The following is a 22935-nucleotide window of genomic DNA, read 5'->3' as shown; positions in this document are numbered from 1 at the left end:
GGGGGCTTAGCGGCGCCAAGTAGGTCGTCGGAGCCCGTTTCCGTGTCAGTACAGACGGAGAAGGAGAAGGAGGGCGGTATTCGCTTAGATGATAAAGCGCGGGGTGAGGTTTATGTTTGTTTCGAGGGGCCGCTGGGGGCTCATCTGAAAAAGGAAGTGAGGGAGAAGATTTGGAAGGATGAGTACGTGGAGATCTTCTCGCTCCTTCCTTTGGAGAAATTTAATTTAGACAAGAGCAAGAAGGAGGACAGTAAGAAGGAGGATGAGGAGAAGCGCAGATGGCGTCTTATTCCTCAGACGTTCGTGAATTGGCTGCAAGCATTTGCGATTTTGGCAAGCGTGGTTGGCGAGAAGGCTCCGGAAAACTGTTCCGCATTGTTTTGTTACATGGACTCGATAGGCGAGGCGCATAGGGCATATGGGGGCCAAGCTTGGCTCCGGTATGACGAGCAGTTTAGACAGAGGAAGGCGGTCCGTCCTTCGATTCGCTGGGATCAGAAGGACATCGGTTTGTGGCTGCGGGTTATGGCGCCGACGAAATTCGGCCATTCCTTTCAAGGCGGGGCCGGGACCGCCGGCCACTCCGCATCGCAAGGAAGTTTTTCGGGGTCGGGGGGTCAGTCCGGACAATCGGGAGGTCAGAAGCACGGTTTGTGCTGGCAGTTTAATGACGGCCAGTGCAAATTCGGAGCTACTTGTAAATTTAAGCACGTGTGCTCGCACTGCAGCGGTTCTTCCCATGGAGCTGCCAAGTGCTTCAAGAAGAAAGGAAAGCCAGAGGGTAATTCAAAAGGAGGAGACGCCAGTGAAGCTGGACGCAATGGTCCCCTATCTAAGTAGGTTTCCGGATAGGGAAAAAGCGGAGTTGTTGTTGCTGGGTTTCAGGGATGGTTTTCGTATACCTGCTCCTACTTTCGGTATCCCTCGGGTTTTGAAGAACTTGAGATCAGCTGAGTTGCACGCGGCGGTGGTATCGGATAAGTTGCATAAGGAGGTTTCGTTGGGAAGAATGTCCGGTCCTTTTGCTGTTCCGCCGCTAGATGATTTGATAGTTTCACCGTTGGGTGTGGTGCCGAAGAAGGAACCAAACAAGTTCAGGTTGATTCAGCATTTGTCTTACCCCAAAGGGAGGTCCGTGAATGACGGGATTGACCCGGAGCTTTGCTCCGTGGTTTATACGTCTTTTGACGAGGCTGCACGCTGGGTGCGTAGTTGAGGGAGGGGTGCGCTGTTAGCTAAGACTGATATTGAGTCAGCTTTTCGTTTATTGCCCGTCCATCCGGACAGTGTGAGGCTGTTGGGTTGTTATTGGAACGGTGGATTTTACGTGGACAGATGTTTGCCGATGGGTTGCTCGTTGTCTTGTGCATACTTTGAGGCTTTTAGTTCTTTTCTCGAGTGGGTCGTTCGGGAGGTGTCAGGTCTGGATTCGGTCATTCACTATTTGGATGACTTTTTGTGCATCGGGCCGAGTCAGTCCGGAAGTTGTGACATGGTCTTGAGGACAGTGTTGTGGGTAGCGGAATGTTTTGGTGTCCCGCTGGCGCCGGAAAAAACCGAGGGGCCTTGCACGAGTCTTTCGTTCCTGGGCATTATGATTGATTCCGTTAACTGGGAATTTCGGTTGCCTGAAGAGAAGGTGGTTGGATTGAGAAATGAAGTGGCTCGGGCGCGTCGCTTAAAGAAGTTGCTGTTGCGGGAGGTTCAGTCCCTCCTCGGCAAATTGAATTTTGCCTGCAGGATCATCCCGATGGGGAGGGTTTTTTCAAGGAGGCTGGCCGGTGCCACGGCGGGGGTTAAGGCCCCGCATCACTTTGTTCGCTTGTCTAGCGAGCATAAGGCTGATTTGGAGGTGTGGGACAGTTTTTTGGCACGGTACAATGGCCGTTCATTGTTGATGGAGGACGTAGTTGGCAACGCTGATTTGGACTTGTTTACTGACGCTTCAGGCGGTGTTGGTTTTGGAGTGGTTCGCGTCCGGGTTGGTGAAGAACGTCACTTTGTTGGAAATCTTTCCTATCCTGGTTGCCGTCTACTTGTGGAAGGAAGATTTGCGCAATCGGAGGGTTCGTTTTAATTGTGACAATATGGCGGTTGTCTGTGTCATAAACGGTTTGACGGCCTCTTCTCCTCCGGTTATCAGGGTTCTCCGTCAGTTGGTGTTGTTCTGCATGTCAATCAATGTGTACATTACGGCGTCTCATGTACCTGGAGTGGAGAATTCTGTGGCTGACTCTTTGTCTCGATTTCAGTGGGAACGGTTTCGGTCTCTGGCCCCCGACGGGGAGGAGACGGGTCTGGACTGCCCGCAGGAGCTTTGGAATGTGGTATCCGGGCTGCAGGACCTTTGATTCGCGCGTCTTTGGCACCCAGCACGTGGTCGGCATATCGGTCGGTATGGTGTGATTGGGAATCTTGGATGTCGTTCTGCGGGGCTACTAATGGGGGTGAGGATCAGCTGGGCGCTTTGTTGTTGTGGTTAAGACGCGGTGCGGAGGAAGGGTGGTCGGCTTCAAAGGTGGATAGAGTTCGGGCGGCCTTGGCTTTCGGTTTTCAGCTTCGAGGATTGCAGGATTTGACGAAGTTGTTTTTGGTACGGCAGGCGATAAAAGGTTTTCGTAGAAAGGCGGGGCGAAGTGATCTTCGGCGCCCAGTCTCCTTTGGTATGTTAGAGCAGGTGGGCATGCGTTTGAGGGATATTTGTTTATCTAATTTTGAGATAGCTCTCTTTTGTTTGGCCTTTTCCCTGGCGTTTTTTGGGGCCTTGAGGGTTGGGGAGTTGGTGTCTCCCACTACGTTTAGGCGAGGGGGGCTCTGGGCCAAGGATGTGGTGCTTATTGGGAGTCGTTTACATTTCTGGATACGCCGGTCTAAGACTGACCAGGCGGGAAAAGGAAAACGGGTGGAGTTGGGCTCGGTCAATGGTTCGCTCATGTGCCCTGTTCGTTGTTTTCAGGCGTTTGCTAGCCTGCGGCCGGTTTTGGATGGTCCTTTGTTGTGCCACGAGGATGGTTCCTTTTTATCCAAATTTCAATTTATTGCCGTTTTTCGGAAAGCTTTGTCGGAGTTGGGGTTGGACGCTTCTCGTTTTGCGTCGCACTCATTTCGTATTGGGGCCGCGACTGAAGCCGCTCTGGGGGGTTTGGCCCCTGAAGTGGTTCAGAGGATAGGGAAATGGGAGTCTGGGCGTTACAAGAGCTATGTTAGACCATGAAGGCCTTGTGTTTGTTTTGATCGTACACCTGTATTTTGTCGTGTCATTGTTTTGGATTTTAAGTTGTTTGTATTTTTTAGGTCGAACCCCCATGTTGGTTTGGATCGTCGGCCACTCATTCGTCTATTGGGGCGCAAGGCGAGAGGATGTTCGGCGGGACGGACGTCAGCTCGGGTTTTCAAGGGACGTGGCCGTGATCAGGTGGATGGGTTTCAGGGGTTTGTGTTGGAGTGGCGTTATGCAGGAAGTGCATAAGGGTATTGGGTTGGACAGAACTCCTGACATTTTAGTTCTTCACGTGGGGGGCAACGATTTGGGGGTTCGCCCTTGCCGGGAATTGATCCGGGATATAAAACACGATCTGCTGAGACTGTGGGTGTCCTTCCGGGATTTGTTAGTTGTGTGGTCTGATATCGTCCCGAGGAGGTACTGGCGACACGCCAGATCTGTGGAAAGGATTGATAAAGCCAGAATTAAGGTTAATCGGGCTATATCTAGTTTTGTCGTTAGAAACGGGGGTCTGTTCATTCGTCATTTTGAATTGGAAAAAGGGGGAGAGGAATTTCTCCTGGGAGATGGTGTTCATCTGAATGCGGTGGGCATCGATTTGTGGGCTCTCGGTTTGCAGAGCAGTATTGAAAGGGCCATAGCGGTCAAGTTTGGGGGGGCCTCGGGTACTTGAGGTGTTCAAGTACCTCTCGTTGTGGCGGTGGGAGGGGTCCTTGGAGTTGGTACTAAATTGGCCTGGGGGATCCGTCGGGATACGGATTCTTCAGTTGGTGTAAAGTTGGTTTCGGGTCTGGTGGTTTGGGGGGGATCTTGGCAACGGTGGGCCGAATTCCCAGGTGTTAGGTGGACAATGGTAGCCCTTCGGGGTATTTTGGTGCTCCCGAGCCAGATGGTTGCGGCTGGGAGTAAATTATGGTCTGGTTTTCCTGTCCACTCTATATATTATGTTTTACCACCAGTTTGGAGCTTCAAGGACCTCCCCACGTTACTTTACCGTTAATGTTTTGTATGTTTATAATAAAGGGCCACTGTGGCCAATTATTATCCAAGTTTTGAATCCTGTCTTTATTGGGGTTTATTTGGGTACTTGGGAGGGGGCCTGAAGATGGGAGGATCCGACGGAGCTATCGAACAATACCAATGTCAAGAGCAGGCCGGAGCGAGCCGTCCCCTCCCCCCAGACGGCGTACGTGCAGGCCGTCATGACAGGGGTTTTGGAGAGGGAGGATAGAAGGGGTGGGAACATATTTAGGGGAGGGGGATAGTATGCATTAGGGGGGGTTTATAGGGCTAGGTAGGGGGTGGGGTTGGCCAGTTCCCGCTCTGGAGGCCAATAGTGAGTTCCCGCCCGCCCGCCCTGTTTTTTCTTCCGTTTTCTCTTTGAAACGTTTTTGGGGCTAAGTTGCTCCGGGTCATGGTGGCTGGTAGCAATGGGAGGGGTCCTTGGAGTTGGTACTAAATTGGCCTGGGGGATCTGTCGGGATACGGATTCTTCAGTTGGTGTAAAGTTGGTTTCGGGTCTGGTGGTTTGGGGGGGATCTTGGCAACGGTGGGCCGGATTCCCAGGTGTTAGGTGGACAATGGTAGCCCTTCGGGGTATTTTGGTGCTCCCGAGCCAGATGGTTGCGGCTGGGAGTAAATTATGGTCTGGTTTTCCTGTCCACTCTATATATTATGTTTTACCACCAGTTTGGAGCTTCAAGGACCTCCCCACGTTACTTTACCGTTAATGTTTTGTATGTTTATAATAAAGGGCCACTGTGGCCAATTATTATCCAAGTTTTGAATCCTGTCTTTATTGGGGTTTATTTGGGTACTTGGGAGGGGGCCTGAAGATGGGAGGATCCGACGGAGCTATCGAACAATACCAATGTCATGATTACCTTTTGCTAAATTAAATCAAAATTGCAAAGTTTCAGTCTGTTTGGTTCATTCCTCCTTTCATTTCAGATCCCATGATAAATAGTTTGCAGCCTTATCGAAACTTCAGATGTTTTTCTTGTCTCCCGGCAATATAGGATGGACATGATATCTGTGCATATAAAGGATGCTGAAACTTTCGGTAGCTTGTTATATTTTATGAAAGCTTTTAGTCTGCTTCTATTGTAATTTGCTCATCGTGTGCTTTCCTCCTTTTCTATCACCTGAGTCCAATGGGCCCCGTTGCAAAATTTTGACCTAGCCTGCCCCTCCCCTGCATGTTGGCCCCTCCCCTGCATGTTGGCCCCTCCCCTGCATGTATGGGCCATTGTAGCATTCTAAATTCTATAAGGCCATGCGAGTTTCCACCCATCCCCCATTATGTAATAATGTCCATCAATCCTGGCCCATGAATACATATATGTCCTCCATCCTGGTATGTGTGTTCCCCTCCTGGTATACACTACTCAAAAAAATAAAGTGAACACCAAAATACCACATCCTAAATATTGCTGAATGAAATATTCCAGTTGCAAATTTTTATTCATTGCATAGTGGAATGTGTTCAGAACAAGGAAATGACAAGGAAATGATGCTCAGTTGTGTGTGTGGCCTCCACATGCCTGTATGACCTCCCTACAACGCCTGGGCATGCTCCTGATGAGGCGGCGGATGGTCTCCTGAGGGATCTCTTCCCAGACCTGGACTAAAGCATCCGCCAACTCCTGGACAGTCTGTGGTGCAACGTGATGTTTGAGGATGGTGCGAGACATGATGTCCCAGATGTGGTCAATCGGATTCTGGTCTGGGGAATGGGCGGGCCAGTCCATACCTTCAATACCTTCATCTTGCAGGAACTGCTGACACACTCCAGCCACATGAGGTCTGGCATTGTCCTGCATTAGGAGGAACCCAGGGCCAACCGCACCAGCATTTGGTTTCACAAGGGGTCTGAGGATCTCATCTCGGTACCTAATGGCAGTCAGGCTACCTCTGGTGAGCACATGGAGGGCTGTGCGGCCCTCCAAAGAAATGCCGCCCCACACCATTACTGACCCACTGCCAAACCAGTCATGCTGAAGGATGTTGCAGGCAGCAGATCGCTCTCCACGGCATCTCCAGACTCTGTCACGTCTGTCACATGTGCTCAGTGTGAACCTGCTTTCATCTGTGCCAGTGGCGAATTTGCCAATCTTGGTGTTCTGTGGCAAATGCCAAGCATCCTGCACGGTGTTGGGCTGTGAGCACAACCCCCATCTGTGGATGTCGGGCACTCAGACCATCCTCATGGGGATGGTTTCTAACAGTTTGTGCAGACACATGACATTTGTGGCCTGCTGGAGGTCATTTTGCAGGGCTCTGGCAGTGCTCCTCCTGTTCCTTCTTGCACAAAGGCGGAGTTAGCGGCCTGCTGCTTGGTTGTTGCCCTCCTACAGCCCCTCCACATCTCCTGGTGTACTGGCCTGTCTCCTGGTAGCACCTCCAGCCTCTGGACACTACACTGACAGACACAGCAAACCTTCTTGCCACAGCTCGCATTGATGTGCCATCCTGGAGGAGCTGCACTACCTGAGCCACTTGTGTGGGTTGTAGAGTCCGTCTCATGCTACGACGAGTGTGAAAGCACAACCAACATTCAAAAGTGACCAAAACATCAGCCAGAAAGCATTGGTGCTGAGATGTGGCCTGTGGTCCCCACCTGCAGAACCACTACTTTAATGAGTATGTCTTGATAATTGCCAATAATTTCCATCTGTTGTCTATTCCATTTGCACAACAGCATGTGAAATTGATTGACAAACAGTGTTGCTTCATAAGTGGACAGTTTGATTTCACAGAAGTTTGATTTACTTAGAGTTATATTCTGTTGTTTAAGTGTTCCCTTTATTTTTTTGGGCAGTGTATATGACCTCCATACTGGTATGTATGTCCCTCAACCTGGGCCTATTCTGGTATATATATGTTCCATATACTGAGTCCATCCTGATATATATCTGTTCCCCCCATCCTAGTATATATAACCCCCATCCTGGACCCACCCAGAAATATATATCCCGTATCCTGGTATATATGTCTCTTATCCTGGACCCATTCTGGTGTATAAGTTTCCCATCCTAGTATATACAGTTAGGTCCATATATATTTGGACAGAGACAACATTTTTCTAATTTTGGTTATAGACATTACCACAATGAATTTTAAACAAAACAATTCAGATGCAGTTGAAATTCAGACTTTCAGCTTTCATTTGAGGGTATCCACATTAAAATTGGATGAAGGGTTTAGGCGTTTCAGCTCCTTAACATGTGCCACCCTGTTTTTAAAGGGACCAAAAGTAATTGGACAGATTCAATAATTTTAAATAAAATGTTCATTTTTAGTACTTGGTTGAAAACCCTTTGTTGGCAATGACTGCCTGAAGTCTTGAACTCATGGACATCACCAGACGCTGTGTTTCCTCCTTTTTGATGCTCTGCCAGGCCTTCACTGCGGTGGTTTTCAGTTGCTGTTTGTTTGTGTGCCTTTCTGTCTGAAGTTTAGTCTTTAACAAGTGAAATGCATGCTCAATTGGGTTGAGATCAGGTGACTGACTTGGCCATTCAAGAATATTCCACTTCTTTGCTTTAATAAACTCCTGGGTTGCTTTGGCTTTATGTTTTGGGCCATTGTCCATCTGTAGTATGAAACGACGACCAATCAGTTTTGCTGCATTTGGCTGGATCTGAGCACACAGGATGTCTCTGAATACCTCAGAATTCATTCGGCTACTTCTGTCCTGTGTCACATCATCAATAAACACTAGTGACCCAGTGCCACTGGCAGCCATGCATGCCCAAGCCATCACACTGCCTCCGCCGTGTTTTACAGATGATGTGGTATGCTTTGGATCATGAGCTGTACCACGCCTTCGCCATACTTTTCTCTTTCCATCATTCTGGTAGAGGTTGATCTTGGTTTCATCTGTCCAAAGAATGTTCTTCCCGAACTGTGATGGCTTTTTTAGATGTTTTTTAGCAAAGTCCAGTCTAGCCTTTTTATTCTTGATGCTTATGAGTGGCTTGCACCGTGCAGTGAACCCTCTGTATTTACTTTCATGCAGTCTTCTCTTTATGGTAGATTTGGATATTGATACGCCGACCTCCTGGAGAGTGTTGTTCACTTGGTTGGCTGTTGTGAAGGGGTTTCTCTTCACCATGGAGATTATTCTGCGATCATCCACCACTGTTGTCTTCCGTGGGCGCCCAGGTCTTTTTGCATTTATGAGTTCACCAGTGCTTTCTTTCTCAGGATGTACCAAACTGTAGATTTTGCCACTCCTAATATTGTAGCAATTTCTCGAATAAGTTTTTTTCTGTTTTTGCAGCTTAAGGATGGCTTGTTTCACCTGCATGGAGAGCTCCTTTGACCGCATGTTTACTTCACAGCAAAACCTTCCAAATGCAAGCACCACACCTCAAATCAACTCCAGGCCTTTTATCTGCTTAATTGAGAATGACATAATGAAGGGATTGCCCACACCTGTCCATGAAATAGCCTTGGAGTCAATTGTCCAATTACTTTTGGTCCCTTTAAAAACAGGATGGCGCATGCTAAGGAGCTGAAACTCCTAAACCCTTCATCCAATTTTAATGTGGATACCCTCAAATGAAAGCTGAAAGTCTGAACATCAACTGAATCTAAATTGCTTTGTTTAAAATTCATTGTGGTAATGTCTATAACCAAAATTAGAAAAATGTTGTCTCAGTCCAAATATATATGGACCTAACTGTATGTCCCCCATCCTGGGCTCATTCTGGTATATATATTCTCCATCCTGGTATATACAGTGGCATGTAAAAGTTTGGGCACCCCTGGTCAAAATTACTGTTATTGTGAACAATTAAGCAAGTTGAAGATGAAATGATCTCTAAAAGGGCTACAGTTAAAGATGACACATTCCTTTGTTTTTTATGGTCATTCTTTACATTTTAAAATTACAAAAAGGAAAATGGGTCAATGCAAAAATTTGGGAACACTTGGAGATTTGTGTGCTCAGATAACTTTGACCAAGGTTTCATGTCTGTTAGAGTTATTGCTTGTTCACCATCATCGTTAGGAAAGGCCAAGTGGTGCAAATTTCCTAGCTTTATAAAACCCAGCCTTGTCTAACCTTGTGCCAAAAAACAGCAGCCATGAAAATGGTGGCGGTCCACAAAGTAGGACACGGCTATAAGAAGATTGCAAAGTGTTGTCAAGGTGCACTTTCCTCAGTTTGACATGTACCGTAATTAAGAAATGGCAGTTAACAGCATCAGTAGAGGTCAAGATAAGGTTTGGCAGACCAAGCTAAATTTCAGTGAGAGCTGCTTGTAGGACTGCTAAAGAGGCACATCAGAACCCCCACTTGATGACAAAAGACCTTCAGAAAGATTTAGCAGACTATGGCGTTGTGGTACATTGCTCTACTGTTTAGAGACACCTACACAAATTTGGACTTCATGGAAAAGTCATCAGAATAAAACCTCTCCTGCGACCTCACCATAAAATTCAGCGTCAGAAGTATTGCAAAAGAACATCAAAACAAGCCTGATGCATTTTGGAAACAAGTCCAGTGGACTGATGAGGTTAAAACTCTTTGGCCACAATGAACAAAGGAATGTTTGGAGAAGAAAGGGCACAGAATTTCAGGAAAAGAACATCTCGTCAACCATTAAGCATTGGGGGTGGATCATTCATGCTTTGCGGTTGTGTTGCAGTCAATGACATGGAGAACATTTCACAGAAGGAAGAATGGATCAAATTAAATTTCAACAAATTCTTGATGCAAACATAACACTATCTGTAAAAAGGCTGAAATTGAAAAGAGGATGGCTTCTACAAATGGGTAATGATCCTAAACACACGCCAAAATCTACAATAGATACTTCAAAAGGCGCAAGCTGGAGGATTTACACTGGCCCTCACAGTCCCCTGATCTGAACATCAAAGAAAATCTGTGCCTAGACCTAAAAATATCAGTGCATGTAAGACGACCAAGGAATCTCATAGAACTGGAAGAATTTTCCAAGAAAGAATGGATGAAAATCCATCAAACAAGAATTGAAAGGCTCTTGGCTGGCTACAAAAAGCATTTACAAGCTGTGATATTTGCAAAATGCTGTGCTACTAGATACTAACCATGCCGAGTGGACAAACTTTTGCATTGGCTGATTTTCCTTTTGTAATTTTTAAAATGCAAAAGATGAAAATATGTATATTTCTTGCCTAAAATATAATGGAAATGTGTCATATTTAACTTTTGGCCTTTTAGAGATCATTTTATATTCAACTTGCTTAACTGTTCACAATAACAGTAACTTTGACCAGGGGTGATACTACATTTACCTGCAAAAGTATGCTCCCCATCTTGGTCCCATCCTGACATATATATCCCCCGTTTTTACCACTGTTCTTTAACGCATAGAAAAAAAATAAACAATTCTGCTCACCTTCCCTTCTGCTCACGTTCCCTTCTGCTCACCTTCCCTTCTGCTCACCTTCCCTTCTGCTCACCTTCCCTTCTGCTCACCTTCCCTACATTCCTCCGTGCGTCGTGCTCTCGTGAAGCCAGCAGCTGACTTCTGCATGACGCCACTGCCACGCATCCCCAGTCATGTACACGCCGGGGTCAACTGCTGGCCTCTGATTGACCGGCAGCATGGCGGGTCCACTGTGCCACAATACATTTCAGCTGAATGTGCGTCCGAGGATGCACATCCAGTTGAAGTTTGCACTGGTGTCGGCGGACCCCTCACCCGAACATGCCTGGTTGCAGTCGTGACCATGATCGTTACTTTCCTGCCTCTATGTTCAACCCCTCACGTTTCCTACTGCTATGTCTATCACTGAGAGAAGGGAATGTGGAGCAGAAAAACCATCTGAGCCACAAGCAGGAACACCGATGGATTTGTAGCATTCCTACAAAGCACTCAACTACATAAAAGACTTATTAACACGCCACAGCAGCACAACATTAATGTTTTAATGAAGACTTTTTAGAAAGTTGCTTAACTTTGCATCCAAGAAACCAATGAACAAGGAAAAAAAATATGTGCGAAGATGTGCAAATCCTTTAAACCTTGACTCTTTCTATGCTTAGGAGTTCTGTGGGTGCTTCTACTTAGTGATGGAATTCTTCAAAGGGGAAGGCAGTGATAGAACCTCCCACTGGACTCCTAAGCAGAAAGAGGGGTTAAAATGCACAAACTATTGGTTATTTCACATTTCTTTTCCTCCAAACCTATATATCAATATTCTCTGCTCCCCCTGCAATATAACAAGCTGCTTGGATATATGACTGCGTGTACGATGTTATATGTTCCCTATATTAGAAAGGGAGTGACAACCACTCAGGGCACTGCACTCTGGGCAAACGTGGTTGGCCCTTACTTCACTGTGCAGTTCTGTGCTGCCGATCATACATTGTGTAATTTATTAAAAAGGAATCTGTTAGCAGGTAATCTGAGAGCAGCATAAAATAGGGGCTGAGACACTGATTTCAGCTATATGTCACTTAAAAAGCTGCATGCTGTTGTTTCAATACAATGAGTATTTCATCAGCAGGAGCTTATCACTGCTGGACTAGCTGCCCTCATGCCTCCCGGTCCGACCACGCCCCCAGCACTGATTAGCAGCTCACTGTCAATAGACAATGTAAACAGAGAGCAGTGGTGTGGGTGGGATTAGCTTTCTGAGCTCTGCTACGTGCAACATCTAAAAACTCTGATTGCATCACAACAGCTGCACCCAGTAAACTAAGCGACATATCGCTGGAATCAGCGTCTCTCTCCCTACATTATTCTGCTCTCAGATGAGGTAGCAAAAACCTAGTGACAGATTCCCTTTAATTAATGAAATAGTCTTCTAAATATTTTTTTTCTAGGCACAACCTAAGACAAACAGTTTTTCTTTTATTTGTAAAGATGCCAGATTGCCCAGACCTGGAGGGGCGACGTGTCCGCGTGCCAGTAATGCTTATAGATGGCACAGACTGATGCAGAAGGGGCTAATCTGCACTCATTATCTTTACCACTGTCTCTTCCATCCCGATTCCTGCTTGTCTCTAAAAAGACAGAAGTGGCTTATGATGTGTCAGCAAGCTATCATGCTTGGCAAACATCTCAAGACACTGAGCATAAAAAATAAAAAAGCAGGCGGCATGTTCTGGGATTAGGATCTCCGCACCCCCTTATTCTGCAGCCCGCTCTGTTCTGAGAGTTCTCCATATCAGAGGTCTTGAACAAAGTAAAAAGGCCACCGCCAGATTAGTGCATTTGATGTATCACTTTGATTCATCTAGTTAATGATCAGAGCAGAACACAGCCCTTGGCGCTGTTTTGTTTCTGCCAGCCTCCCTCCAGCTACGTCCTGCCATTAATTCACTGGCATGTGCCAACTCAGCATATCAAGGTCACTCTTGTCTTTCAAGGGGAACCTTTGGAGACATAATAAAACTGACAGGAAGTTCTTTTTTTTTGCATGCTTTATGTTTTCTGAGTTCAACAGTAGCAGTTAATATCTGGAAGCTTATAGACTTTGTGATCCTGATGCTTCAAGTATTTTTATTTATTTATTTATTTATTTTTTTTACATTTTTGGAAGATACCTTTTTAGAAGATAAAATAGTGACAGATTTATGCAGTGGCACTAGGAAATATGTAATCTGCAATAAGTTGCAAATACAGGATGTCTTTTTCCAAAACCGCACTTTGCTGCCCTTGCAGATTGAGGTTATTAGGTTGTTTGCTTGTATAGTTTGTTTTTTATTTATTGCTGGGTATGGAGCACAGATGCATACTGTACGTTAGAACTGCTATAAATTATATAAGGGCAAGGGAAAACGGCCGTGTAATCTGTCCAGGATGATTATGCAAATGACACGCCGATCACAATTCTCTCAGATGACAAGATGATGGAGAAATAAATGTCTCCATCTTCTCCCTTCTGTCAGTCTGCGGAAATTGGACTGCACTCAGATGTCATCCGAGTGCAGTCCAATGTTTTCCATGCATAGAATGACTAGCATGGCCCAGTGTGATCCAAATATTGAATCAAACTCAGACAGTTTTTTTTCTCAGACCATATCTGTCCAAACAAAAGATCCGAAGTGCACTGCCCCATAGACTACCAGTGGTCCGAGTGCCATCTGATGTTTTGTGCATATTCATCACTGTAATGAGCGGTACCATGTGACCGCTAACACAGGACCTGATGCCGGCGCTGAGAGCATACATCGCAGGAGCTGGGTGAGTATTTCTCGGCAAGCGGGCGGGCGCACAGGGGATGGGAGGCGGGAGGGGACCCACAAACTTTATTTTTAACACAAAAATAAAAAACCTTGATTTTTCATTCCTTCTCTCCAGCGAACGCTGCTGGGGAGAAGGAATGAATGCCGGCTTCAGCACCAAAAGCAGGGGACAGCGCTTAACTGTAGCGCTGTCTCCTGCACAGTCGGCACACGGGCGGCACACGGCCACACTAATGTGCCACGTGAGCACACGGACACACGGACAAGGATAACTCCAGTTTCTCCAGTACCGGAATTATCTGGACGTGTGAAAGAGGCCTAAGGCAGGAGTCACACTAAATGTATGAAAAATGGGTCGGAGTCTCCCTACATCATTTTTAGGGTCCCCCATTTTAATAGCCAGTAAAGGCTTAGTATACAGTTGTGAGGTGATATTAGTAGCTTGGGAAGCTCCATGGGTATTGCCCCTTCCCAGGCTATAAACATTGCGTCAGCTTTCCCTCTGCTGGTTAGCACAATTAAGCGGAAGGTCACAACATTTTTTTCAGAAAAATAATCTTTTATTAATGAAATACATGTACAGTAAGCTGCACACACACTGTACTAATTATCTTTGTCACTGACATCTATATCTGCTTATTTTATGTGTATTTACTGAATGTAATCCATCTCTTCTATCCTGTTTGCTCCTGCTGTGATTTTACACTACACTGCTGTTCAATTTCCAGCTTTTCTTCTGTCTATCTATCTATCTATCTATCTATCTATCTATCTATCTATCTACCTACCTACCTATCTATCTATCTATCTATCTATCTATCTATCTATCTATCTATCTATCTACCTATCTACCTACCTACCTACCTACCTACCAAGGCAGCACTACAGGAAATGGGGGAGCTGAAAAAGGACAATGATCAACTCCGAAAGGAGATTAGAGAATTAAAAGCCCATAGCCCTGGTCATCTGAACCAGCAGGGGGCAACGAAAACAAGCCAGAGGGCAGACAATATGGCCAGCACTGAACCCCATCAGCAGCACCGTAGCCCACCCAAGACATCACAAAGTCCTGATACTGTCCTAATAATGGACTCAAATCCTGAAACCAGAGAGATGGAAGAGAGAACAGAACCAGCCACCAGCAAAGCCAGCACCACAGACCCCCATCAGCAGCACCTTAGCCCACCCAAGACATCGCAAAGTCCTGATACTGTCCTAATAATGGACTCAAATCCTGAAACCACAGAGATGGATGAGAGAAGAGAACCAGCCACCAGCAAAGCCAGCATCACAGACCCCCATCAGCAGCACCGTAGCCCACCCAAGACATCGCAAAGTCCCGATATTGTCCTAATAATGGACTCAAATGGGAAGTACCTAAATACACAGCGGCTATTCCCAGGAAAACAGGTCCGTACAATCCGCTGTGCAAGTATTGAACAGGTGACAGAGGTCATCAGTAGACCACGGTTTACCAACCCAAAGCACATTATTATACACACGGGTACAAACAATCGGCCAGACCAGCAGATCGCAGAACAACTGATCAACCTGGCAAAGATGGCAAACCTAAAATTCCCGGACAGTAAAATCATTCTGTCATCGCTGCTTCCAAGAAAGGACATACCCAGGCAAACCACCCAAGCCATCAATGCAGAACTGACTGAAAAGATCAAGACTGTGCCAAACGTGACCCTGGCACAACACCTCTCCATAAACAACAGTCACCTGCACGATGATAAACACCTCAACAAACAAGGGGTCAGCCTCCTGGCCAAAGAGCTGAAGGACATCGTGCTAAACAGAGACCCCGGGCCTGGATTCAACAGTGGCCATAATCACACTGAAAGACCCCCGAGAACGATAAAGCAGAAAACCCCAAGGCTACCTCCTGAAGCTGGAAACAAAGCTCTTCACCCAGTGTCAGACCATCGGAGGTGGAGACCTCCACCGAGGAGACCACCAAGCCCACACAGATACATGCAGAGCAGAGATAGGGATGAGATAATAAACCTACTCAATGAACTGCGCAGAATAATAATGTGACTGGATGGAACCAAGCACCGCTATAAAACGGTCAGAAATCCAGTTTGTCCCACACAGCCATACTCATTACAAGGTATATACACACAAACCACACAGAAGAATGTCTTCACTTACAATCAGCAGCTGGAATATCCAGGGTCTCAACACCTCAACCTTTGGATCTAAAACAAAGGACCCTGATTTTATACAAAGTATGAAAAATATAGACATTCAGATCCTCCTGGAAACATGGACCAGAGCCGAAAACGAATCCCTGGTGCCTATTGGATACAAGGAATTCTTGGTCCATGCCCAGAAAAATAAAAACATCAAACAGGGCCGGGGCTCAGGAGGAGTAGTGATCTGGTATAAAGAGGAGCTCCACCAGTACATCAAACCGGTGAAGAAAGGAGACAGCCACATATGGATCAGAATCAGCAGCTCCATCCTCACCTGCCAGTCTGATGTCCACCTCTGTGCCACCTATATACCACCGCCAGAGTCCCCCTACTTCAATCCAGACTGCTTCAAGATCTTACAAAGAGAAGCCGCCCATTATCAGGCCCTGGGCAAAGTTCTCATCTTTGGAGACCTCAATGCAAGAACAGGGAGAGAGAGAGACTTCCTGACCACGGATGGAAACATCTACATACTTGGAGCAGAGAATGACGGCCAAGACCCTGTACACACTGAGAGAAACAGCTATGACAGTACAGTCAACAAAAGTGGCAGAAAGCTCCTGAACGTATGTAAAAGTTTAGGACTTCATATCCTTAATGGACGAAGCAAGGGTGACTCCTTAGGAAGGTATACACTAAACTCCCATGTAGGGAGGAGTGTAGTTGATTACGCCATTACAGACCTGAACCTGGCAGATGTCAGCGCCTTCATAGTCACCCCACAAACGCACCTGTCAGACCACAGCCAACTTCTTCTGTACATGAAATCTACAGAGAAACCATCCACTCAGAAGCCACAGCAGAGCGGCCTCTTCACCCGGCCTCCATCCTATAAATGGTCTAAAATGTCGGCACTAAAGTATAAAGAAGCTTCCAGCGGACCTGAAATACAGCGGATGCTCCACCACTTCTACAACCTTGAGTACATGCCAAACCCAGAGGGAGTGAGCCAAGCAGCAAAGGACCTCAACAATATATTCTACGCAATGGCCAGACTGTCCGACCTTAAAAAAGTCGACTACAAGAGACCAAAAGAAACACAGGTCAATGGCTGGTTTGACAGAGAATGTAAAGCTGTACGGAAGACCCTGAGAACAGCCTCCAACAAGAAACACAGAGACCCCAACCACCTGGGTCTGAGGGAAGCCTATGACTCCATACAAAAGCAGTACAAAACCATCCTCAGGAGGAAGAAGCAGAGTTACATCTCTACCAAGCTCAATCAACTCCAAGACGCCCTCCAAGACAACTCCTTCTGGGATCTATGGAACCACATGGGCACCAAAGACAAGAAAAACAACAACCATATCCAAAATGGCAACCTCTGGCTCCAATACTTCAGAGACCTCTATAAAGACATTCCAAAGGAAGGACTAAGCCAAGAACAGGAAAACATAATGGCGAAACTAAAAGCAATGGAGGAAAAAATCAAAAACTTCCAAAACCCGGTGGATACACCTATAACACTACAGGAAGTAACCGAGAGACTCTCCTCCATAAGATGTAGAAAAGCCGGTGGCCTGGATGGAGTCCTACCAGAAATGCTGAAGTACAGCCCACCAGAAATACAGGCTGCAATGGTTAAACTCTTCAATATTGTACTGAGTGCCGGCTACTTCCCTCATACCTGGAACCAAGGCCTCATCACACCCATCCACAAGAGTGGGGACAGGTATGACCCAGCCAACTACAGAGGCATATGCGTCAGCAGCAACCTGGGAAAACTGTTCAACAGTATCCTGAACAAGAGGATCCTCACCTTCCTCACCGAGCACAACGTCCTCAGCAAGAGCCAAGCAGGGTTCATGCCGAACCACCGCACCACTGACCACATCTATACTCTGCACAGCCTCATTCAGAGACACGTCTACAATACAAAGAATGGGAAGATATACGCCTGCTTTGTGGACTTTAAAAAGGCCTTTGATTCAGTGTGGCACCCGGGCTTATTCCTGAAACTGCTGGAGAGTGGAATAGGAGGAAAGACCTACGATGTCATCAAAAGCTCCTACACCGAGAACAGCTGCAGCGTGAGTGTGAGCGGCAAAAGAACGGCTTTTTTCCAGCAGAGCTGCGGAGTAAGACAAGGCTGCAGCCTAAGCCCAACGCTCTTCAACATCTACATCAACGAGCTGGCTACCGCCCTGGAATCCTCCTCAGCACCAGGTCTCACCCTCCACGACGCCCAGGTGAAATTCCTGCTGTATGCAGATGACCTGCTGCTGCTGTCACCAACCGAGAAAGGCCTCCAGGACAACCTGAAAATCCTAGAGAAATTCAGCTCCACCTGGGCCCTACCGGTCAACCTAAAGAAAACCAACACCATGGTGTTCCAGAGGAGAAAGAGAAGATCAGACCAACACACATCATTTATCCTCAACAACTGCGACCTCACAGGAACGGACAAATATACCTACCTGGGCCTAGAGATTCACCGGTCAGGGAGCTTCAAACAAGCCATAGAGACCCTGAAAGACAAGGCCTGCAAAACCTTCTATGCCATCCGAAGGACACTCTACCATCTGAAGCCACCAGTGAGGGTCTGGCTAAAAATCTTCGACTCCATCATCGCCCCAATCCTCCTGTATGGCAGCGAAGTCTGGGGTCCTCACACCTACCCAGACTGGTCAAAGTGGGATTCCAGTCCAACAGAAATATTCCACCTGGAATTCTGCAAGCACCTTCTCCAGGTCCATCGGAGCACCTCCAACAGTGCTTGTCGGGCCGAGCTGGGCAGATTCCCTCTACACCTAACAGTTCTAAAGAGGGCGCTGTCATTCCGGGCTCACCTGCATAGGAGCAATCCAAGCTCCCATCACCATAAAGCCCTGATACATGAAGGTGAAACAGAAAAACCAGAACCCCCGGAACAGCCCAGCCAAACCCAACCGGAGCAGAACACCAATCACAACAACCTGACAAAAGCCGGAATTAGGAAGATGGCAGACGAAGGCCAGGAGAGGTATGTCAGTGACTGGAAGAATGATATCAACAGCTCACAGAAACTGACCATGTACCGGAGCCTACAGAGAGACTACAGACTGGCCCCCTATCTGGAGAAACTCCCGGACCCCAGAGACCGCCAGATCCTGAGCCGATATAGACTCAGTGCCCACAGTCTGGCCATCGAATGTGGCCGACACAGGCAGAGCTACAAGCCCAGGGAGGAAAGACTGTGCCAACACTGCGACCAGGAGGCCATAGAGGACGAAACCCACTTCCTGCTACACTGCTCCAAATACTCAGCAGTGAGGGACACTCACTTCAGGAGACTCTCACATCTCTTCCCAGACTTCATCACCATGAAGGAGGAAGAGAAAACATATATCTTGCTGGGAGAAGAAGAGAGAGCAGTGGAGATAGCAGCGCGGTATGTGAGCGAATGTCATAGACTGCGAGAAAGAGAACTATGATGCCATGGACTATAGCCCCCAACCTGGACCTGCCCCATCCACCTCCCCTATGCCATGGACTATAGCCCCCACCCTGGATCTGCCCCATCCACCTCCCCTATGCCATGGACTATAGCCCCCACAATGGACCTGCCCCATCCACCTCCCCTATGCCATGGATTATAGCCCCCACCCTAGATCTGCCCCATCCACCTCCCCTACAGCTCCTACCCAACATCCCCACAGTCCCTATCCCTATTGCCTCTATACACTTGCTTTGGCAAAACTGATGTGTATTTGGTCCTGCCAATAAAGCTTCTTTGAATCTTGAATCTTGAAAAAACCTACCTATCTATCTATCTATCTATCTATCTATCTATCTATCTATCTATCTATCTATCTATCTATCTACCTACCTACCTATCTATCTATCTACCTACCTACCTACCTACCTACCTACCTACCTACCTATCTATCTATCTATCTATCTATCTATCTACCTACCTACCTACCTACCTACCTACCTATCTACCTACCTACCTACCTACCTACCTACCTACCTACCTACCTATCTATCTATCTACCTACCTACCTACCTACCTACCTATCTATCTATCTATCTACCTACCTATCTATCTATCTATCTATCTATCTATCTATCTATCTATCTATCTATCTATCTACCTATCTATCTATTATCTATCTATTATCTATCTACCTATCTACCTATCTATCTATCTATCTATCTATCTACCTATCTATCTATCTATCTATCTATCTATCTATCTATCTATCTATCTATCTATCTATCTATCTAATATATACATATATATGTGCGTCACTATCATCTGTATATATATATATATATTTATGTGTATCTGTATATATATATATTTATGTGTATATATCTATTTTGTTCTAACCTGTTACTCTGTGATTTTACTGTACATGAATTGCCGGCTTTTCAGGGTAGGTGCACACGGTCAGTAAGCGCTGCAAATAAGACGCTGCATACTTCCACAGTGTCCAACCCGCAGCGTCAAGATGTCACAGCATAGTGGATGGGATTTCAAGAAATCCCATGTCCACTATGCGTGCACTGATACTCACGGGTCACCTGCAGAGATGGACATGCGGCGCGTCTTTCCAGACCACAGCATGTCAATTTATCTTGCGGAGCTGCGTACAATACAATGTATTGGACGTGGTAATCCACACGGTTCAGTGAACACATGCGGATTGACCTGCGTTCAAAAGGCAGCAGCACTTTGGACGCAGCGGACATGTGCTGTGTCCAAAGCGCAGTCGATTCCTGATCATGGGCACATAGCCTTAAAGGACATTGGTGCGTAAAAATTGGACAGCACTTTCATGCTTCTCGCACCCATAGGCTTGCAATGGCAAGTTTCGGCCAAGTCTCGGTGCCAATCACAGCCTGCTGCGAATGCGCCTGAGAAAATAAACGCTGATGTAAGCTGCCCCATAGATTAACACTGGGCCGAGTGCTATGTGATGTTTTCTCTCAGAGTACTCGGCAGTATTCAACGGTAGCGTTACTCCGGCCTAATCCTAAGAATCGGGGTCTCGTGCCCCATATGAATGGAGCAGTAGTGCACACATCTAACCTCTGCTCCATTTGTGTATACGTGACCACTGTTCTGCATGCATGATTACTGCTTCTGAAAGCCGAATACATTGCAGTGAACGTGCAGGAGAGCAAAGCACAGGAGAGGATACCAGGGGGAGACCATCCCCGAGCAGGCTGCCTCCTTCTGAGGCGCAGAAACTAGTAGCCGGAACACCGAGGATCGTAAGGCCCTCCACGACTTACGTCAGAGACCGTTACCTGTCCGCCTTAGTACCCAGGAAGTACGGTGACACCCCTAGAGGCTGGGGCGTGCTAAAGTCCCTATAAACCGCCTCAAGTCACCAGTCATACGGGTCATGTCCTATCTTATATGGGGGACAGAGAGAGAGAGTAAGAGAACACCTGAGGACCTTATTTGAAGCCATAGGCAGTAAGGGACTACAACACCACGGTGCTAGAGGAAGGCTTTGATTTCCACCTGGATAAGGGGACATCTAACTTGCCTCCAAGCCGGCCGGACCCTGCCTGCCCTGTGATCTGGTGCTCTGGACTGTAGCTACTGAAGTCTTCGGTAAATGAGGTAAAGAGACTGCAAACCTGTGTCCTCATTCTTCACTGCACCTCTCACCATCTTCCATCTACACACCGGGAGCCCTGGGGATATACTTCACCTGTGGGAAGTTATACCATTTAGCTGCCATAGCATCACCCCAGAGGACCCCTTAAAGCAGCGTCGGTCCCCACTGACCGAATACCACAGGTGGCGTCACGAACACAAACTTTATTCCCTTTAAAGACCTTTCCCTTTTACATGGGTGCCAGGGCCACGGGTCACCGCCACTGTGACATTCCCCTGTGAAACACCGGACCCTGTAACGAGTACCCCACGGCCCAGGCAGGGCGACTCATCTGGTGCAGCAGAGCTGAGCGTTAGGTGCAGCAGAGCAGAGTTCTAGTTACAGCAGAGCTGAGTTTTTTGCAGATAGAACGCTGGTTATTTTGCAATCAAGTGCAACTTGTCTTACAATATTATGTTTTTTTATTTTTATAGTAAATGTTTAAAAAAAAATGAAATGCTTCACATACAGAATACTTCTTTCACTATACGCACTGTGAAAAATGCATTGAACTGAAATGTTTCTAAAATCAGAGATAATAGGATTAATTCTAGACAAAAGAACAAAACAAAAAGTATGTAATTGTGAAAATATACTAACGAATCCGGCTGGGCTGAGTATGTCGCTTGGCACAGCATTTGTTACTATGTTTTGTTTTTTTTTTTTCTTGTTACATAATTGTCATCAGACAGGTCCAAAGAGATATGGGACAAATTCCTCTCTGCTACATCTACAATGCACTGCTATGATGGACACAGAATACATCTACGGTTTTACCTTCGGTTTTTGCGTTTTCTCCTTGTCCGAGACATTGGAGGGTTTTCTTTTCAGCATTGTGCAAGGTACCAGCTTCACAGACAGACAGCAGCGAGTGTGAGATTGAGACGCCGTCCGTTACCTCCGGCTTCCTGAAGTCAGAGGATGTGACACCACCGTGGCCACGCTGCACAGGCTGCTGTTTAGCAATGTCTCCTCTTCCTGTCACCCTGATGTGTCGTTCATGAAAGTTATCACATTTCAGTGGAATTATCAAGATTCTTGCCCAAACTACAATTCTGATGGGCGAGGGCGGTTTAATGTCATCCCAGAGTATGGAAGCCCGCGGTCTATTTGCCAAAGTATTTGCCAGAATGTGCTATGGGGAGGGGGTTTATCATGAGAGCGGCATCCACATTAGTGTGGAAAAAATGTGGTAAATTTAGGTGCAAAAAAAATAGACAATGCTACATAAGAGCTGAGGGGCATCCTGCAACCCAAAAAATCTACTATATAATTCTCTAAGGGTCACTTCTGTCTGTCTGTCTGTCTTTCTGTCTGTCACGGATATTCATTGGTCGCGTCCTCTGTCTGTCAAGGAAATCCAAGTCGCTGATTGGTCGCCACAAAACAGCCACGTCCAATCAGCGATGGGCACAGTCCGGAAGAAAATGGTCGCTCCTTACTCCCCGCAGTCAGCGCCCGGCGCCCGCATAATCTCCTCCGGTCACCGCTCACACAGGGTTAATGCTGGCGGTAACGGACCGCGTTATGCCGCGGGTAACTCACTCCGTTACCGCCGCTATTAACCCTGTGTGACCAAGTTTTTACTATTGATGCTGCCTATGCAGCGTCAATAGTAAAAGGATCTAATGTTAAAAATAATAAAAAAATAAAAAATCATTATATACTCACCTTCCGCCCCCTTTCCCGCTCCTCGCCACGCTCCGGTAACCGCTCCATGCAAGT

The 22935-nt window shown here is 46.8% G+C and overlaps 1 protein-coding gene across 1 annotated transcript in view; it reads right to left on the bottom strand.

The window, feature by feature from the left end:
- LOC138672689 (SAM domain-containing protein SAMSN-1-like) overlaps positions 1–22080 on the bottom strand; it is a 68415-nt gene extending 46335 nt beyond the window's left edge. The window contains exon 1 of the mRNA XM_069760901.1: positions 21988–22080. Coding sequence (XP_069617002.1) covers positions 21988–22044 — 57 coding nt within the window. The 5' untranslated portion in view covers positions 22045–22080. The remainder of the gene's footprint in view (positions 1–21987) is intronic.
- Positions 22081–22935: the final 855 nt, after the last annotated feature.

The sequence above is a fragment of the Ranitomeya imitator genome, chromosome 3, assembly GCF_032444005.1.
Source record: "Ranitomeya imitator isolate aRanImi1 chromosome 3, aRanImi1.pri, whole genome shotgun sequence".
Classification (NCBI taxonomy): Eukaryota; Metazoa; Chordata; class Amphibia; order Anura; family Dendrobatidae; genus Ranitomeya; species Ranitomeya imitator.
The sequence above is the reverse complement of the archived record's forward strand: the minus strand, read 5'-3'. Positions and strand labels throughout refer to the sequence as shown.